Below are 19,436 nucleotides of genomic sequence, written 5' to 3'. Positions count from 1 at the left end.
TCTGACGTTTGAAGCTCGACCGTCACCATTTACCCTCGGCTTGCCGGAACTTTCTGTTTTTCCATTTCCCGGCGACCTAGATTCGAACATCGTCTACAATCTACGTGAGAGGTGAACAGCTATCAGTGACCAGTCCACCTTTTCACGGATCGTTTCCGGTCTATCGCATCGTGAGCTTCATGGTCAAGCAAGCTCCAGGCCTCCCGACGCGCCATGAACGGTGAGGCATCGTCGTCTACGGCGCATCCGCAGTATGAAAACGACAGCGCCCCTCATCCAATTGAGCACGCGACGGGCAACGAAGGAGGAGATAGAGCGACAGAGGAAGAAATATTAGGACAAAGGAAGATAAGAGCAAAGAGAAAACGTATAGACTTCCTTGATGGCCTTCTGCAGGAGCTGGATATGATCATATTCCTCGAACTCATCACTATTTATTATTTGGAGTAGGTCGATCAGCCTTGCACAAAACATAGAAACATGGCTAATTTGCACGTGGAATCCTCAGCTGCTCATTCTTCTGGTTCTTCACGCGTGCCCTCTTCCACTTCTTCCTCCTCACTCCTCTTCCCGACATCGTTTTCTTGCCGTCACTAGATGAACACAGGGCATTTCTTCCCTTAATCCTGTTCCCGTTTATCTGTTGCTTTGTTCTTCATCTGACCTTCTCCCGGCCATCAGCCGGCGAAGGTACGAGGGGTTATCTGCATGGCGGGCTGCTGATAGACTTTATTGGTCAGCAAGGTCCCACATCGAAATTACATCTCGCAACTCTTGATATCTGCATGCTTTTCCTCCAGCTTGTGATGCTGTCAGTGCATGTCAAAAGACGGAAGCTGAGACGCAACCTACCACCAATCACGGGCTCACGAGCCAACGAAGAGTCCGCCCGCCCACCGGAACCCATAGAGGGAACAACACACCCAGATCAAGATGCTGACGCAGAAGAACGCGGAGTTCTGCGGCGCGCCGACACGCTGTCTAATATCGGTCAAGGGTTGGACGGTCCAGACGGGCTGCTTCTTTCACCTCAAGAAACCAGCAGCAACTCATCAGCATCAAGTACAGATGTTCTCGATGCGCTCAATTCCGGGCAGGTTATCGTAGCGGATTTGCATATCATCAACACGCTCCTTCAAGAGCACCGAAACTATCAAGCTTACCAACAGGCCCGCACAGATGGTGTTGTGAATGCTTCAAATCCTCTCAGTTCGGCCGGGTTAGCTACAGACTTGTCTGGGAGGAGATTGCGTGCTTCTATTCGAATGCAGCTGGGGGGTGGCTGAGCAAGGCAAAGCCTTGTCTTAGTCACCACAGTAGACGATTTGAGATCCACACATCAAAAAGAAGGGTCTTTCGCATGCCTTGGCATCGAATCTCCACTGTTCCATCTAGGCGCAACCTCGCCGCAATCTTGCAGGACGGGTTGCAAGATCCAGGATGTTGAGATGCTGAGATGCAGCCACGCAGTTGACATCCAATCAAGCCGGGACAGGCTGCATAAGATTATTGATGCTTCGCCGCACCAGATTTTAGAACATTTGAATGGCCGCCTCGACCCGAGCCGCGTTCTTCCAGGAAGACGACGCATGCGTCACACACGATCGGACCGCATCTGTCGGACGCCCTCGTTCAAAAAAGTCCCCGACGCCACGTCAGCCACCAACATTAGATTCCTAGCAAATGATATGTTATAATCTCCACGCAAAATTGACAATCTCATCACATTGGTGTTCACGTGCTCTTAACGTCTGCAAGTCTCGGTCCAACCTAGCCCTCAAGCCCCGAGCCCCAAGCCCCAAGCCCAAGCCCCACCCAAATAAGCCAACCCCAAACTTCCAATGTTACGGAAACACCCCTGAGGAGAAGGATTGGAGCCGCTAGTGCTCACATGACCATGAAACACTGCAACTCACCCCGACCCCACTCCACTGCATAATAATCCAAGCCTAAACCCTGTCGCTCATCGCACATCGCACATCACGCGCATAAGCGCCGCCCCTCTCGCCCCGCTCTCGGATGATGTCCCTTGGACGGCACGGCCACAGAAGCGGCCGCAGGGTCATCCCTGTGGGGAATTTTCGAAGAAAAACGCCAAAGGAAAATTAAAAAGAAATCCGAGATTTTAATTTTTCTGCCTTCTCCGTGGTCAGCCAACGTCGCTTTTCGCGGAAACGCCGCATGCAGGGATCTCCACGTCAAGGCGCAGTTCAGATAGCCATCACCATGCAAAGTTCACTCCGAGTCCAGCTTTACCTGACAGTTTGCCGGTTCGTTTTACGCACATGGAGATCTCCTTACTGCTCTCCTTGAGCTTACTGTTGCTTATAAAACCCCCAATTTCCAACTTCTCGAATATCCCTCATACAGATTGTAAATCCGAATTGGGCACAGCAGCAAAAACAGATCACCTTCCTTCTAGAACAAGGCTGATCTCTACCACGCGTGGGATGCCTTGGCACCGGTCTTGTTCCCCACGCTTTTTGCAACGACGTCTATCCCCGGTGCTGGGAATATAGCGCGGGACGAGCGCAAAAGGATCCTCAAGCATTTTCGAAACTAGCCAATCCATCTCACGATCGATGATTTTAGGCTTTTTGGGCACACTTTGTTCCCGTATGCCCAAAACCAGGTCTTAAGCGGCGAGAAGCTCTGTCTCGATCAGCGCCGTCTGGACTGTGGACTTGCCTAAATCGGGGCACGATCTGTGGCCGGGGTCAAAGAAGAGATCATCCGCTGTCCAACTAAGTCAGCACGGAGCACGCGATGCGGTGCGCGCTGCAGGCGGGGAAATCTGTGCCTGGGGGGACGGTCTCGCTGTCTGACCAAACCTGACAGGCAAATTGCGTAGGCGAATCAGAGAGGTAGCATTTTCTGGTGCAAATGCTGACCGGGAGCTCCTGGGGGGAGAGTTTTCGGCTATGCAGATTTGACTCGCGGGCGGAGGGCGGGGCACTCGGGTGGGGTTTCCTGTGGCGCTGCGTACGTCCGTTGAGGTTCAACGCTCGCCTCAGAAGGATTTTGGGCGTCAACGTCTGGTGTTGGTGGCGAGGTGGAGCGAAATACGGGTGCAGGTAGAAGTCACAGAGAGAGTGTTGAGCCGGGGGGTGCTAGCTAGAAACCCTTCAAATTAGGTGTTTGGATTCCCAACGTCGCTGCAGTCCCCGTTGCGCATGCATACCTCGTGCAATTTTCTTAGAATCGAGTTTGCAGATTTCAACTAGCAGTGGCTATTTACGGATCTCAGCCCATCGGAACACACGCCTCCTTCACTCCCTAGTTTCCAACATCCCGGATTGCTTTAAATTATGCTTTGAGGTTGGGCCGCCGATCTGCGGAACAGGGCTTTCAAGCGTCGCGGACGCCTGCAAAAGATCTCTGGTTTTCAGAGAACCTGTTTGCAGATCGGCACTGCTAGCGCTGTCCGAGATATATAACGGGAAGTTTGATCTACAAACAGGCTGAATTCGGGCTTCGTGAACGATGAGCCCAGCGGGCGAGGCAAACGGCGGCGGGGAGACAGGGATGTTTTGAGACGGTTTACGCACGGCACATTCCACTTGCAAACCATGGTTGGACCTGCAGTCCGTTGATTTGCAATACATTGACAGGTCACGAGAAACCTGTAATGACCATTGATATACGTTGAGCAACTTTTGGAGAAGGCGCTATCGGCAATGTCTGTGGTTGTGAAACCGTTTGGTCTGTTATAGCTCTTCCGGGATTATTTGTATCCCCTAAAACCGTATAGTAAGATCGCTATGATACACTTCCATATCCATTCCAATTCCAAGCCAGCTTATTCAGTAAATACAAGTATAAAAATAAGATAAAAATATAATCTTTATAAATAAATAAAAAATACTGGGTGATGCGACCCGCGAGGGTCTGAAGTAGTCTTTCTATCTCTATGCAGCAAACGGGAGGTGGAAGAAAATGGGGGAAGTATGGTACTGCCCGTGCGGGGGTATATTGCAAAATCGAGGAAATGAGATAAGGAAAGGCATTGAGGGAATGAGGACGAGGGAGCAAAGCAGACTTGCTGTAAAGCTCGCAGCCAAAACTAGATTGCAAATGCGCCGCATATCATTCTTCCTCCAGCTGTTCCACACCGTGCAACACCGTCCTTGCAGGAGCAAAGCAAAACGCAGTTAAGGAATGATGCACAAATGCCGCCGCTGTTTCGCCAAGGGTATCAAATTCAGTGCAAAAAGGAAATGGTATGCGACCGTGGTCCAAAGGTTGCTACGCCGACAGATGAAGCTGCTAGAAACCCAGAAAAATAAAGGATGGACGATATGCGAATGCTACCGTGAAACTCCTGGAATCCAGAATATGACAGCTATCAATGAATGGTTACTCTTGGGTAGGCTCCGGCTCGAACCAGCCCATCGATCGAAACGATCCGTAAATCGAGTACCGGAAGACGTATGGTTATGTATGTATTGATGTAGTTATTCACACTAGCAGTTACTTCCTAGAATATGCAGCTCTTCGCTGTACATCTGTTAAGGGGGGGAAATCAAATTATCGACATTATAATTGGGAAGGAGTACAGCATGTTTGCTACTGCCTATGACCTTCACGTCCTGGCCCAGGAGGCCAGCTCCTGTCGTATCTTGGTTCTGACGCGAACGGGTCACGCAGAACCGGCCTTTGTGGGGTTGGTGGTGCGTGTGAAGATTCCGGTGGCTGCCGTTGATCTCGCACGTCCGCGTGTTGGTTTGGTCCACGACTGCCTTGAAGGGGCTGTCCGGGCTGTGGTGCTGGAACGATTGGAGGAAATGCTGTTGTGGTGTAAGGCTGCTGTTGTGAGCCAGGACCCGAATGCGGTACTGGCGCTGGGGCCGATGGCGGAAGATATCCGCTAGTTCTCCTGCGAACGTTGCGCTCCATCTCACGGTGCTCTGGGGGCTCAGAAAAACCGGAATATGGACCGGATCCACTTCCACTGGTCGAAGGAGGCCCGCTTGAGGGAGCCGACAACCGACGATGGCGTGGGGATGAAGGACGCGGAAAATGGCGGTCTCCGCCTGGAGCTTGGAAGACAACTTGCATAAAATAGTCCCTCTCCCGTTTATAGAATTCCGTATCTTCGGTGGAATCACGCAGCTGCTGCTCCAATTTCGCGATCGTTGTCGAGGCCTCCTTTTCTTTCTCCTTCCTTCGCGCCCGGAAACGTGCTGACGCTCCCGCATTCCGCTTTCTCTTCTCATCTGCGACTTTGGAAGCTGCCTGAACGTCGACCGGAATCTGAATTGCATGGCCCTGTTGCGTTTCCACTGTCAGAATTTGGTAACTACTTTGACCAGTAGACGCTACAGGAATGCCATGATATGTGCGTTCGGTTTCCAGCGTCAACGGTGGATTATTAAAATGTAATTGGCCACCCAAAGTGCTGCTCGGCAATGATATATAAGATCCAGGGGGGGTTGGTCCCGAAGACTGCTCGTACTGCCCAGCCGGAGTAGTCTGCCCTGGCTGACTATAGGGCGAATAAGACGTCATTGGACTAGCGCTCCCGGATTGTGCGAATCCGATACTTCGACGTCTTGGATCACTACGAAGTAATGGAGGCGTTGGTGCTGGAGGAGGTGGGAAATTGTATCCAGTTCGTACGCCTGCCGGAGGCGCTGGAAGTGGTGGTGCCTGCGAAGTTCCAGGCTCAGCCATATACGTACGAGGACCTGGGGAAAGGAATGGAGACTGATGAGCGTCAATGGTTCCAGTTGGAGGGTTAAGAACGCTTAAACTTTGGGTGCGGTGGATCGTCGGAGATCGTGGGCTCAAAATATGCCTTGATCCACCTCTTCCTGGGCCTGGAAATTGCCTTGTTAAGGCTGCATCTTCTTGCATGGAGTCGACGCTCGTTGGTCGACTCAATGAGGGTACACTTTGGGCAGGAGTTGAGTCAATGGGCGAAGGCGATTCCATCTGCGCAGCGCTACGCCTTCTGCCGCGCTGTTCAGCCGTTTCCGACTGAGGATTCAGTATTGAATGAACTCCTAGAGGCCTGGTATTCCGTCTGTCAAACGATGGGACTGGTGGAGTGGGAGACATCTGGTTCAACGATGGTATGGGAGTGCCAGCCCTGCCTTGGACCTCATGCTGAGTATTAAACGGAAACGAAGGGGTAGTAGTGGTGCGACTATTGACAGGCGAGGTCTCAGGAGCATTCTGAGCAGATCTGCGAGTACCATCGTTCGCAGAGCTTGACTGAGATCCTGACGGTCTCGGATGCGACATCAGGATCCTGTCGTCGGAGCTCCCCTGGCCTCGATATCCCAACCATGGGCGTTCCCTTCCTGTTATCCCCTCGTCTTGGCGCGGTAGAGGCGAGTCTTCCAGGCGGGGCTTTGAGTCGGTGTAGGGCAAGAATGAGGGGGGATTGGGGCCTGGATATCGCGAGGGGTAAGGACTGTGGGTATAAGGCAGAGCGAAAACAGTTGAAGCAGCCACGATGATAGATTCCAAGGGGGGGGCGTCTTTTCAACGGCCCCAATAACGTCCGCTAAGTCCGTAAAAGAAAGAAGACGACAGGCAGAGGGAAAAGCAAGCAGACAGCGGGCGGAAGACAGTGCCCGCACGAGCTGAGCTGGGAAGTTGGGAAGCTAGAAAGCTAGGTCGGGGTCGGATAGATCAAATTAATAGACGCGGAGTAAGCTCCATGCTGATGTCGCGCGCGGGAGAGAAATTGGACGGTTGCTTGGAGCTTGGTGCTTGGACAGTTGAGGCCTGGACGACGCAGGGACGAGAGAAGGTTGGAAGCCGTCAGCAGCTCGAGGCGCAGGACGACATTACACAGTGGCAGCGAGCGGGCCTGGGAGAGTATATCAAGCCCGTGACCTAGCAGCGATGTGGGTAAGAGCAGCCAGAACAGCCACTGATATGTGTGTAGTTGCGGTGTGTTGGTGTGAATGATCACCCCAAGTCGACGTGCAGCAAATCATAAAGGACAATTGGGAGCGAACCCCTGCCTCTGCGCGGCCTTCACCAGAAGGAAACGCATCAACGTACATCATCCTCCTCCTTGCTGCTGCTGCTGCTGCTGCTGGCACTGGGCAGGCTAGCCAGCATGGCGAGTTGCAGGGCGAGCATGGCCACCACCAGCAGCGACCACGATGTCTTGATTACGGCCGGGCGCCGCATGGTGGAGGGACGGCCATGCGCGGAAGGCGGGAGCCGTGACCCTGTAGTGCGAGCCCGACATCCATGCCCACCCATGCCCGAGCCCATGCCATCTGCCTCTGAGCTTCCGCATCACAGCATGATGCGAATGGTGCGACGCACAACTGCCATGCCCAGGCCGGTTGCGCTGGCTTGCTATGCCGTTTTGAGATACTCCAGGACCAGCCCAGTACTGCCTGGGACAGCCCAGCAGCCCGCGCGTGCGCAACAGCGGAGTCCTGTCATCTGCAGCAGAAAAGGTATCTGCCTCAGCGTGCCCTGTGCCCTGTGCCCAGCGGACGCACTCCGGCTCGCCTCCAGAAGGCGCGATATCTTGGCAGCACGCAAAGGGCGCAGAGGGCGCAGCGGCGAAAAAGGTTGCGGTGGGAGGACCAGGAGGGAGACCAGGAGGGTAGGCAGGAGAGAAAGGAACTTTCCTGGGCAGGAGTCACGATGGCCTCTCTAGCAGATGCTGGTTGTTTGGCTGCTGGTGCTGGTACTGGTACCGGTGCTGGTACTAGGTGCTAGGTGCAAGACGGGAAGCCGCCGTCACGCCTCAGCCATGAGCCATGAACCATGAACCATGAGCCATGAGCCATGAGCCTTGAGCCTTGAGCCAGCCATCATCCAAAGGGCAGCGAGCCCTGGAGGTCCGATGCAGGCAACTCAAGGCCAATTGCAGCCGGCTTGCACAGAATGAGGCTGGGCATCCAGGGCGGAAAAGGTTAGAGAAGAGTTTCCTTTTCCTCGGGAACGCCTTGTCGAATTCGCCGTCGCTTTCGCCACCGTTCTAGGGTGGGGATGGACTGGGTGGTGCAGGGGATCTGCTAGGGAACAGCTAGGAAATGTCCGATCAAGGTGCAAGGTGCCAAAAGGCAGGGCTCCTCAGCCTGCACTCATGCGCGCCCCGCCACGACCGAGTGTGACTTGCACAACTGCTGCGACCCGGCCGCTCGACTTGTCCAGCTCTCTGCAGCCAAAACAGCCATCGTGCTGCGGACAAGGTGCCGCAACGGGCAAGGCAGCCAAACACGAGCAATCAGATAACCCGACCCTTGGACGATCCCCGACCTTAGCAGCAGCACATAATAGCCAGGTGGAGCGCACAGAGGACCGAGATGAGGGGGTCGAGAGAGAGGACGTCAGCACCCAAATCTCCGCCTCTCCCAGGGCGCTGCGTTGCTCCAACCTGCACGTTTTTGTTCATCCGAGACCACGTTAAAATGGAAGGTTCATGCTGCTGCTTACTACTACTACTACTGCTGCTGCTGCTGCTGCTGCTTGCTGCTGCTGATGCCTCGCCGCAATAGCTTGTCGCAGGCAGCGCGGACGCGGATGGCCCTTCCTACTCAGGCTGTACTTGCTTGCTTGCTGCTTTCTTTGCTTACTTGGTTTACTTGGTTTGCTGCGCTCGATGGCAATTGCTTGTGCCCAAAAGCAGCCTAATGACTTTAGCCTAGCTGCGATGACAGCATAACGTCAATTATGTCGGGCAGCAGTAGCGACCAAAGGGTCCTGGCTGCGCGGAACATCTTCAGGGCTTATTACTCGCGGTACTGCGTCAAACAACGATCGCCTGCATGCAATGAGCCTCTGCTGGTGCGTGCTCCGGAACAGATATCACAGGAACGTTCTTAGGAGCGTTCGCTGTGGCAGCCTGTGGCAGCCTGTGGTAGCAGCTGTGGCCGCCGTGGGAGCAGTTCTTTCGTTCATTCATTTCCAGGGTGCGAATTGGAGGAGATTGAGCCAACCCAGGGCAGTGAAACCTACGTAACGCTCGAGCTGCCCTGAGCTGCCTTGACCGGCACCACGACTAGCGATACCGCCGCCTGCGAAGCGAAGCCGTTAGGCCTGCAGAACAGTGGATGGAGCAGTACAGCAGCAGAGCTCAAAGCCCGGAGCCCAGAGCACCAGAGAGCAGCCTGGCGTTTGGGGAAATTGCGACCACCACACGTTCCCCGCGCATCATCCCTCGCGCACCGTGGGGGTAGTGGTTCGTCCTTGTCTTGCCCGGTGTTGTGTGTTAACCTAACCTGCCTACCTGCCTGCCTACATGCTTGCTTGCTTACCTGCCTGCCACGGCAGCTACCAACCTGGGAAACCTGGGAAACCTGGGATCGTCCAGAAATGATGCGCAGCTCCCACAGAAGAGAGAGCTCGGAGGGTACATCGATCTTAACGATGAGCAGCATGCTGTCGCTTACTGCCGGGGAGATCTCCTCTTGCGGCCACGGCAACTTTCCTGCCGCAACTCATCGTTGCCCCCCTCCCCCACCAGGGAGGGGGCTGCCATTGGACTTCACCACGCATCCCTGCCGCATTGCATATTTGATCATGTNCTGGCCGTGCTTGAGCGCCGCCCAGAAAAAAAAATAGCTAACCATGCGCTGTATTTCCAACATGCGAGAATTTTGTGATTGGCTGCATTTTATCGACAATTGGACCGTGCTAAGGCGGCCTGCGGGACGTGTAGGCTGCTCTCTCTCCGCGTACCCCAGTTGGCCCAAGAGCTCTGCGCTCGTACGCTGGTCGACGCCCACGTTATGTGGCTGCAGTACACTCCTCGACTGCTGGCCTGTGATAGGCAACGTATCACGATAGACAAGGACTCCCTCGACTGCCCTCGAGCTGCGACCAGCGTCCGCTAGACTCATCCCCGCAGCATAAGAAGCAATGTAGCCATGGAAGCAATGGGCCCATTGGAGCATCGGCACTAGCCGTTGAGCTGAAGGGCCCGCCGTCGCTGCAAGTACTGCGTTCTTGCAGGCCAGTATGCATTCCAAGCTTTCTCTGGCCACTCCCTGGCCTGCCTCTGGGCATCTCCCTCTCGGCTTTCTCTAAGGGCCTATCACGGGCTTGGATGAGAAAGCTCCGGGGAAGTGCGGCAGACGAGCGACCCGCTCGCACGTCTTCGCCAGGGGTATGACTCGAAGGAGCGATAGCTTCGCTCCGAGACCATGGGAGAGCACACGCCGCCAGCTCGAGTCGACAAGATCGGGGGAAGCCGTTTCGCGAAGATCGAAGATTCTGCGGCAAAGCTAGAAGGACTGGCTCTCCACCCGAGTCCGCGTCCGAGTCATCGGTTCCAACGCTTCAGGGAGAGGCGTCCGTCATCGCTTCCGCTTTCGTCATGCGAGGCCAGCAGAGCGCGGGAAGCTTGAAAGGAGATCCCTCGCGCATTGAACTCATCCACACGTCGGCCTATTGTCGGATCCCGCATTTGAAAGTCCGCGGCATGCCCCTTCCCAAAGCCACTAGTTAGAGCTCGACGCGGCTGCTTGCATTTTGGGGAATCCGGCGTGCCTGCCAACCCCTTCGATATTACCCCTTTGGTACAACCCTGCTCAGCCTCAACCACTTGCTGTTCCCGTTTGGGACTTGAAGCTCTTGAGTCATTAACGCGCCTGCATCCCTGTACCACTGGCACCATTATGGCCTCATCTTGTGCATCAGAAGCGGTGAAATTGCGTACTTGGAAGGACAGGGCTGACGCGGCGGCCAAAACCTTGGCTAACACGTCGTTCCATCCGCTTGCTACGATACCTGGTCCCAGCAGTCCATATCAGGGTAATGGTAGTGACATGCTTATAACCAGGCAAGGCTGAAGGCGAAACAAGTATATAATTACTCGTGATGCTCTCATGACACTTGTGGATTCTTGACAAAGTAACCTCGCGTAGCCCGATGCCCATTATTCCCCTACCGTCCACGCTTCAGCTGCGAACCACCCCGGCCTTGCCAAACTAGATAACCATGAGGCTCATTGCAATTTCAGCAAAAGTGCAGATCGGTACGAAGTCCCTGCTTGTTGTTTCTCAGCTACCTTTAAGCTAATTTCCGAACACCGATGAACGCGCCCATGCAAGAATTGTCTTCTATCCGCTCGGATACGAATGTTTTTTTCCCTCGTCTTGAATGATCGTCATCCCGGTTGGCAATAATGAAGACGCCATGCAGGACAACCGACGTTGTGCAAGTCATCCCAACGTGCAGACGGGCCATGGCTCTCCCCCAAGCTGCACCAAGCACGGCAAGCTACGGCCAAGCCTGGTAAGTAAGCAATAGCATCTAGTTATTAAGGTCCCCATGTTTGCGAGGCATAACTGTTGCTGCTATCGAAACGGGCGCCCTACCTTGGTGCCGCCCTTGTGGCGTTGGGGCAGATAATTAACTACGAACCAGGGCTATCTAGCCACACCCACCCGCTCACCCAAATTTTAGCAAGGAGCAAAAAACGAAGCCTGGCTCTCACACGATACACTCCCACTGCCAATTTACTCGCGAGAGAGAACAAACCCATGCGAGCCAATCTGCAATCTACAATCTCCAATCTCTAATCTTGCAAGCCACCTGTCTCTGGGGGAGATTTGCGCGCACGTATCCCCATCAGGCATCCCATCAGCCCTGCCCCTCGAACGCTAACGTGCCGAACCAGCACGAACCTGAGATGATGGTAGCCATGATAGCCGTAGCGATGGTAGCTACGGTCTCACTCTGAAGGCGAAGGCTTCTTAGTCTCTTCGCGGCGGCCGGGAACTCGCCTGGCAGGCGTTGAAGATGAAATCTTAGGGATTTAATCTTAGATTTCAATTTTAGAGACTTTGTGATGATCAAAATCTAGGAGAAAGTGATGGGCAGATGGGCATGCGGAGGCTTTGCGCTGACAGGCGAGTTGCCCCGAAAACGAGGCGCAAGGCTGCCGAGTGATGGAAGCATTCAGCTTCGCCCGCTTCTGCTGCACCCCTCTCACTATTCTATTTTGCACGCACGCAACCCGAATGGAAGTGAGTGGGCTGCAAGAAAGCCTGTGTGTCTGCATTGACCTGCAGCCAACCCCCTTCCGCGGGGTTGCATTCAGGACCCTGGGGAATCCCGTGACGGCTCGATATATTGAAAGCAGCGTTGCCGCATGGTACTTTAGACAAGGGAAGCCAGAGCACGGCTGGACACGATGTTGCAACCAATGCTTCACTTCCCTCACTCGCCTCACTTTCTGTCCCGTCTGCATGTACAGTTTCTAAACTTAGGGGCTTTTAAGATCCATCTATAAACTCTAATGCTCTACGCCATCTCCCGGAAGCTATGCAGCTTCGCACCCTCCACCCAACGTGGACCTTGAACGCACCCCCAGCCAGCGATGGCGGGTCTGATTCATCTCCCCCTGCAGACGTGATGAACAGGTCTTCACCAACGAATGCTTGGCAGGTGACCGAGGGCGCGGGCAGCGTTATCTCTGCCACCACCTTGCCCCCCGGCGATACCCTCACCACCTTTTGCCTTTGCCATGAATTGCTGTCCTATGTATCCCTCGTCAATGCAATGGCCATCTAGCACCGCATCCTCTCCCATATCCGCGGTGCTGAAGAAGACGCGCTTGTTGCTCATGCTACCACTAGCCGAGTCGAAGTCGAGAGTGTAGATATTTTGTGGTTGAGTCGGCGAAGTACATGGTCTTGCCATCTGGGCTCCAAATTGTGCCGTTGGGTATGGTTATGTCTTCAAGTATTCGGTATAAAGACAGATCTGGATCCAGTCAGTCGGAAAAGAATACCCGTTGCTGTGTCAGCACCTCATGACTTGTACGTTCCCGCAGAAGTCCTATCGTGCCTTCATCAACCGGTTCTTTGACCAGAGGATCGTTCATGTATCTAACCCAAATCGCCTTTTACTATCCACTGCACCGTCATTAGCACGCATACTATCAAACATTAGTGAGAGCAACCACCACAGCAATCCAGTGTCTGGCATTACGTCTTGTCTTTACCATCCGCAATCTCCTCTTCACTCCACGCCTTCTTTATATACCTGTACTGCGCTGTTGAGCGATCGAAGATGCCAAAGCCATGCTTGCCGCCGAATAGAAACACTCCATCATTGCCTTCGATGTCTGCAGCCACTCTGTCATGCATGTCAGCCCAAGGCCAAACCAGTATCAATTGCAGCACGTTCGAAAAGTGAAGGCTCACCCGATTGAGATATCAAGGTGGCCCAGGATCTTATGCGACGAGGGGCCTTTGTTGAGGTCGACGGTGTGTACATTGCATTTGACGATGTCGACAAAGCGAACGGTATTGGTTTCTTCCCAGCACGGGCCTTCACCCAGACCGCAGGAGAGTTTGAGGTAAGGGCTGTTGGGGAAATTTTAGTTCCAGAAGCATACCCCGCCAATGGATACGGTTTGAGGCTTGAAGACGAATGCAAGCAGTGCAGAGGCGGTGTGTCAGGTAAACTCACCCCCGTGACAGTGTACTTTTTAATTGCGCTCATTTTCGGTGCAGGTAGGTGGTTTCTGTGCAGCCGCCGTCACCGTCGCGGTCGACGGCTCTAGAGGCTCTGCAAGGAGATTCACACCCATCTCGAAGAAATATCAAAGGAATGACATCACGCCTCAAACGAATGGACAAGCCAGAACTGGGCCATGACGGTGGCGCTCTGCAGTCGTCGCATTTTGTACCTTCGCACGACCGAGCTGACCGAGCACCTGTATCGGCCAGAACAGATTATGTTCGAATGAAACGACTCCAGCTAGAGCGCGATCAATATCTCCTGCAGCTGTGCGGTCCGCCAACCAGCGTGCCAGCTATCGACATCTGAAGTAATTTAACTGTCGAATCAGACGCTGTCGGCCGCCGGCTACTCTACGGCTAAATTCGGGATATTTTCTCGACCTTACTCGCAGTCCTGTATGCACGACATATCTCGCATAGTCCGGCGGGCGCGACGAAAACGGATATTCACATTCCGTACAACACCATCTTGACAGTTGTACAACATTGAAAAACCCCCTTCTGCCATGTCAGCCGTGATACAGCAGGCCAACAACTTGCTCACGGGGCACCGTGAGGTACCTGCAATAGCCACGGTATCGGAGACGGTTCAGTGGGATTTTCGGGCCCGATAAACTATGGGTCGTGTAAATCACTCGCATCTATCCACTGTGCAACATTTATGCCCCGGCCACTTATCAATGCCGAATGTAACTACCGCATTCGATAGCGGATAGAAACTCCTAGTTATGGCAAACGTGGCATTAAAAATACACCTTGTTATCTAAAAACTACCTGTACAATATATTTTCTTCCACGAAAAGCAACTTGCCTTCTCTATCTCCGATGTCTTCCGATAAGCCCAATATCCCTCTTCCACACTCAACAGCAGCCTAGAACTTATCATTCGGTTTTAAGGTCCCTTAAAAAACATAATTGGTACCACTCATGGTCCTTTCGGAGTAGCCAATCTTCTTTGTTTGAACAGGAAAACTCGTGTGTAGATTGATCTACGAGGAGAAGAAACGATATATACATGATGTGGGTGCGGGCTACAGAAACAGTGTGAGCCATAGGGTAATGGGCAACTGAGACAGTAAGACGGTAGTAAGCAAACCCGATTCAGGTCAACACTATCTATCGACGATTTTCAGCAGAGAAGTACGCTTAAACAAAAGAGGTGGGAATATTTGATGATACTAGTAAAGCGACACTTAAGTTTTGAACTCCGTTTTACTCCCCGTATTCCTGTTATCCTAATGCGCCATCCTAAAGTCCGACCAAACTCTTCTCTTCCCTTTTGAGACGCAAAGTCCTTCATATCTATCATCTACCTATTCTGGGCTATTTTTTATTTCCCGTACTTTGATTTCGGTGTGAATAGGTGACCGCAAGTGTTCTGTGAGGAAACAGCAAAGCACTTAGTATAAAACCAATATCAGGGGCTGCTTCATCAGTTATTCTTCATTCGGATTATACCGGCATATATCATCAATAGATGTCGAAATAACTTAATTGGCAAAATGTCTTGGCGGGCTCAATCGGCATCTCAAATCTATAATACATAGGCACTGATAGGTAACCAGCGACTAATTCATATAAGGCAGGCTAGTCCCCAATCAGTTTCTGTTGAAGAGGAATGGACCAGCAATGAAACATTCGCCGTATCCGATGCTTCATTTGAGAGACACAGAAGGGACTATCTACTGACATTCCTGAGAGGCACCTCCCGTTTATACCACGCTGTCTCACATATGGAAGCAAATTCGACTTATGTGAGACAATGTATAATATAGTCAATGTTCTGCTTCCAGCTCATCCGTGAAATTCTAGAAAATGTTTAGTTCCCACCTTCATAGCTCAGCGCGATTACATTGCACTTTAGCATGAGTAGTCCTTTTAGCTGTTGACTCCAAGATTGCATATATTTAGCTTGTCTCGAGTATCCTCATAGTACTAATATGCGAACCCAAAGGGTGCGAGCCGTCCAATAAGCAGTTGTTGCCGCATAGGTCTATAAAACTTCCCGCAAAGACGAGTTTACTGAATTAGAATTCTTTCATCACGTATAGTTCAAAGGATGGTTAAATATCTAATTTCATTACACTGAGCTTGAAAATCCTTTGATGATAATGTCTTCAGCATGCTGGATATAACACCACTTAGTGTCATCAGATAGATTATACGCCATGTCCTTTCACTTACGAAATCTTTACCTTGCTAAGCCGAACGGTACGTCTTGTATGAACGGACGTCATTAGTCTCGCCGCCTTGTAACAAAAAGAGTCGGGACTTTACGTTAAGCATCCAATATCACACAGGCTTAACTATAATTATATAATGTCTGTCTGGAACACCCTAATGTTCCAGGTCTTCTACTAATCACATTATAGGAGGAAGGGGCCGACAGACGGCCTAGTACATAAGCTCTTTTACCATGCTCAGGCATAAAGCAAGAGGAAGGCATCATTCCTACTATTATATTTCATCCTTATCCTTCACAGTATCTCATGTTCTAGAAGGGTGTATTTTAAGTGCAACCAATAAAGATGAGTTGTTCGGGGAGGCAGTTTTCTTGATAGACAACAGGGCTGATTCTCTAATTTTGCCCAAGTGAACGTGGCTACAATGTGTACTTTCTGATAAAAGATACTCTGAACCGCAACCTGCGCATCCAGCCCGCTCTATCCACCTAGCCGGCTCCTTGTCAATCTGAATATCGAGTGAGGCTGTAGGTAATAGAGGTGTCTCGTTGCTCCATTCCGCTCGTGCACAGATGTTTCGTCAGGGCCTAAAACACTCCTAAATGAATGTGTTGGGAATAAAGGCAAATGGTCACCATATGAGGCATATTGCCGTCACGTGTGGCAAGTTGCCATCACGTGCCGCCGCGGCACTAGCGTGGTGAGGAACCTTAAGTTCCTCACCCCTTTCTTCAAGAAAGAAAACAATAATTATCATACTATCTACGAACCGTAGCTACGTGATATCCCCTTGTGTAACCAACACTAATTAGTAGTTAACTTTACTGTTATACCACAGAAAAGCTAGGTATTCCACCAAGAAGAGACGAGCCACTATACTAGTGCTACTCGTGCTAGAGGAAGCTGTTTTTTAAGGTTAGAACTGGTCCTAAACCTTAAATAGAACTCTTCTATAAATCTAAGGATTTAAAGGCTAGAACTGGTCCTAAGCCTTTTTAAGATTATGGATTCTTGCGTTTATTACGCAAAATAACACGCTTTATAAGTTTTTGTAATTTAAGGCTAGAACTAGTCCTAAGCCCTATAACCGCAAATATACGTTATAAATACGTACTAAACGACAAATATGTATTAAATAATAAATATACATTATAAACGCGTACTAAACGATAATCCCTATATTAATAACACTTCCCTCCCTCCGAAAATATGGCTACGCCTACCTTAAATAACTAGAAAGACTCCTTACTATTAGGGGTAGCTAAGTACGCGAAACTTATTAATAAAGATTAGGATGAATTCGCCTTTAATATAACAACTTATACTGTAAAATAAGTTAATAGCTTTCTCCTATATTATATTATATTCTACTAAAATAGATACTATACTGACTTATAACTATAGGAGTATTTTAGGGAGGATTTTGTAGGATAGATTGCTAATACCTAGGTACTTAGTAACATTAATATTGTTTAGGACTTTTAAGACTTCCTCTATAGGAATAGGGTATACGTTGCTAAGAACGGTAACCTAATTGCTAGTAATATTTAGGCCGTTATTATTAGTATAGAATAACTAATATGGACGGAAGCTAAGATTATACGTTAACTATAGAAACCTAAAAACAACCTATATTCTTTGGAAGGCAACTTTAATTTATATTAAAACCCCTAGAACGCTAACCCCCTACTTAGAGCTACTCTCCTACCTAAAGGTGCTTTCCTACTTAGAGTTGCTCCGCCTTTACCTCCTCTACTCTAGCTAACTAGTAAGCCTTTATTATAAGAAGTTATAAATCTAATAAAGGTATATTTAGATAAAGAGAAGAAGTTTAGAGGAGAACTATACGATATACTTAGAGTAAAACTATAGGTCTTTTATAACTGTTGTAATAAGGTTAGAATTTAATACTACTAGTACTATTACGCTTTCTCTGTTATATTAAAGGGACGGGCAGTAATATTCTATTATAACTATATTACGGGTAAAAACTATAACTTTAATGCAATGCTTTAGCTTACTAGAGCCTATTTTAAAACCGATAAGAATTATTAACTTTATATATCTAAATAGCGGGAGACTATATTTTAGAGAGTTATTACTTCTAACCTAATAAAGACTTATTTAGAGTGCCTTTAACTACTCTTTAATAAACTCTAGAAAATCTAATATAGCCTTACTAAAACTTACTAAAATAAGAACAGCCTAAGGGACTAGGTTATCTTAGCATGCCATGGCGTTTCTAAGTATAACTTGGCGCTATATAAACCTATAAATACGTTTAAAGGAGTATATGCTAAGCTACGCTTCGCTATAGGTACTATAATATAAATATAAGAATCTTAACAGTTTTATACCAAAAACTCTACCTAATTAAGTATTCCTAACTAATATAATTATAACTAGACTAATTAAATATATAGTAGCCGCAGTAGGGAATACAAAAGAGGGTATAATTAACGTTAACTATGAGGTAATTATAGAGGTCCTCGTAGAGGTTTATTTCGAAGTAATTACTAGAAGAAATGCTATGTTTATAAGAAGCCAAATTACTAGTTAACTAAACACTCCCTTAATAAGTAAAAAGAGGCATATAATAAGTTCTGTTAGAGTATAAAAAATGTTAGAAATTATAAGGTTACTACGGCCTACTTTTAAAGCTTTTTAGTTTAATATAAAGGTATAGAAGACCTTAAGGGTGAGGTTAATGAGGTTAAATAGCTCCTTATAGATATAGAAATTGAGGACTACTTACCTAACTAATACTTTACTAAGTATAGTGAGGTAAATGGTATACAAACCGTCGCTATCCTTAATGGCTAATCTACGCTCTATTCTATTATAAAGTTAGATATCTTTAATGAGCTAAAGAAGAGCTCCGTGTTTTCCTTTAACGACAGATACTCGGCAAACGTCTTTTATAGTATTATGCCGGATACTAGAGCCGCAGAAGTATCTATAGTAGGAGAACCTTAAGTTTAAGCCCTTTAGTAGCTTAATAGCTCTGTTTAGATTAACTATTTAACGGCAGGCTAGTATACAATTTATTTTAGCAAAGGTACTATAATCTCTCTTAGCATAATTAGGGTTTAAACCCCCTTAGGGTATATTAGTTTTTATATTATTCCTATAAACACCCTATTTCTATTTTGCATTAAAGATATAAATAAATTAGGTGTTAAGCTTAATAACCTTAAGAATATACTTATCTAAGGAGATAATTAGGTGCCCGTTATACGCAAGTAGGGTTACCTCTAGTTACTCCTTTATTAACTAGAAAAGAGCGTTGCTTAAAGCCACTTAACTAAGTTAAAGTTACGCCAACTACACCGTCATTTTAGCCACCTATCCGTTTATTAATTACTTAGGGTTCTTTAGCAAGTAGGCTATAAAGTTAAGGTTAAGGCAATTAAGCATCTTATAAAGTATTATTATTACTACTAAATAAACCAGAAGTTCCCTGGCTGATTTAAGTTCACCCTTAAGGATAACTACGACTTTAACTTCTATATTATTATTGACGTTATATATCTTAGCGGCAAGCCAGTGCTCTAAGTTATTGACTTCTTAACCTTCTTCTAAGCCGCGCGTTTCTTAAAAGATATATTAGCTAGAAACGCATAGGAGACCCTTTAGTTATACTAGATTAATATCTATTTAGGACCCCCTAATTAAATTATCTATAATATAGGAAAGAACTTCTTATCTATAGAGTTTTAATAATAAATAAAGGCAATAGCAATTAAGGTTAAGGAAGTCCCTATTAAGGCATATAATAGTATTAGAAAAGTAGAACGAT

General features: G+C 49.1%; 4 protein-coding genes across 4 annotated transcripts; 2 read left to right on the top strand and 2 right to left on the bottom strand.

Moving 5' to 3' along the window:
* The first annotated feature begins 93 nt into the window (after nucleotides 1-93).
* Nucleotides 94-1,708, top strand: K441DRAFT_667047 (DUF1746-domain-containing protein). Its single transcript, XM_067649754.1, has 2 exons — nucleotides 94-446; nucleotides 509-1,708. The coding sequence occupies exons 1-2, from the start codon at nucleotides 214-216 to the stop codon at nucleotides 1,284-1,286; spliced, it is 1,011 nt and encodes a 336-aa protein (XP_067499419.1). The 5' UTR covers nucleotides 94-213; the 3' UTR covers nucleotides 1,287-1,708.
* A 2,858-nt stretch (nucleotides 1,709-4,566) lies between these two features.
* Nucleotides 4,567-6,246, bottom strand: K441DRAFT_582150 (uncharacterized protein; the record flags this gene model as incomplete). Its single annotated transcript, XM_067644449.1, has 1 exon — nucleotides 4,567-6,246. One exon carries the CDS (start codon nucleotides 6,244-6,246, stop codon nucleotides 4,567-4,569), a length of 1,680 nt encoding a protein of 559 aa, XP_067499418.1.
* An 829-nt stretch (nucleotides 6,247-7,075) lies between these two features.
* On the top strand, nucleotides 7,076-7,695 carry K441DRAFT_734398 (uncharacterized protein; the record flags this gene model as incomplete). The annotated part of the gene is made up of 2 exons (XM_067654278.1): nucleotides 7,076-7,279; nucleotides 7,339-7,695. 2 exons carry the CDS (start codon nucleotides 7,076-7,078, stop codon nucleotides 7,693-7,695), a joined length of 561 nt encoding a protein of 186 aa, XP_067499417.1.
* Nucleotides 7,696-11,500: 3,805 nt separating this feature from the next.
* On the bottom strand, nucleotides 11,501-13,434 carry K441DRAFT_689790 (uncharacterized protein; the record flags this gene model as incomplete). Its single annotated transcript, XM_067652334.1, has 7 exons — nucleotides 11,501-11,571; nucleotides 12,293-12,459; nucleotides 12,615-12,690; nucleotides 12,837-12,865; nucleotides 12,919-13,065; nucleotides 13,134-13,295; nucleotides 13,328-13,434. The coding sequence occupies 7 exons, from the start codon at nucleotides 13,432-13,434 to the stop codon at nucleotides 11,501-11,503; spliced, it is 759 nt and encodes a 252-aa protein (XP_067499416.1).
* Between the last annotated feature and the right edge of the window lie 6,002 nt (nucleotides 13,435-19,436).

This window comes from Cenococcum geophilum (assembly GCF_001692895.1).
Source record: "Cenococcum geophilum 1.58 unplaced genomic scaffold K441scaffold_52, whole genome shotgun sequence".
Classification (NCBI taxonomy): domain Eukaryota; kingdom Fungi; phylum Ascomycota; class Dothideomycetes; order Gloniales; family Gloniaceae; genus Cenococcum; species Cenococcum geophilum.
Note: the sequence above shows the minus strand (reverse complement) of the source record. Positions and strands in the feature narration are given on the sequence as shown.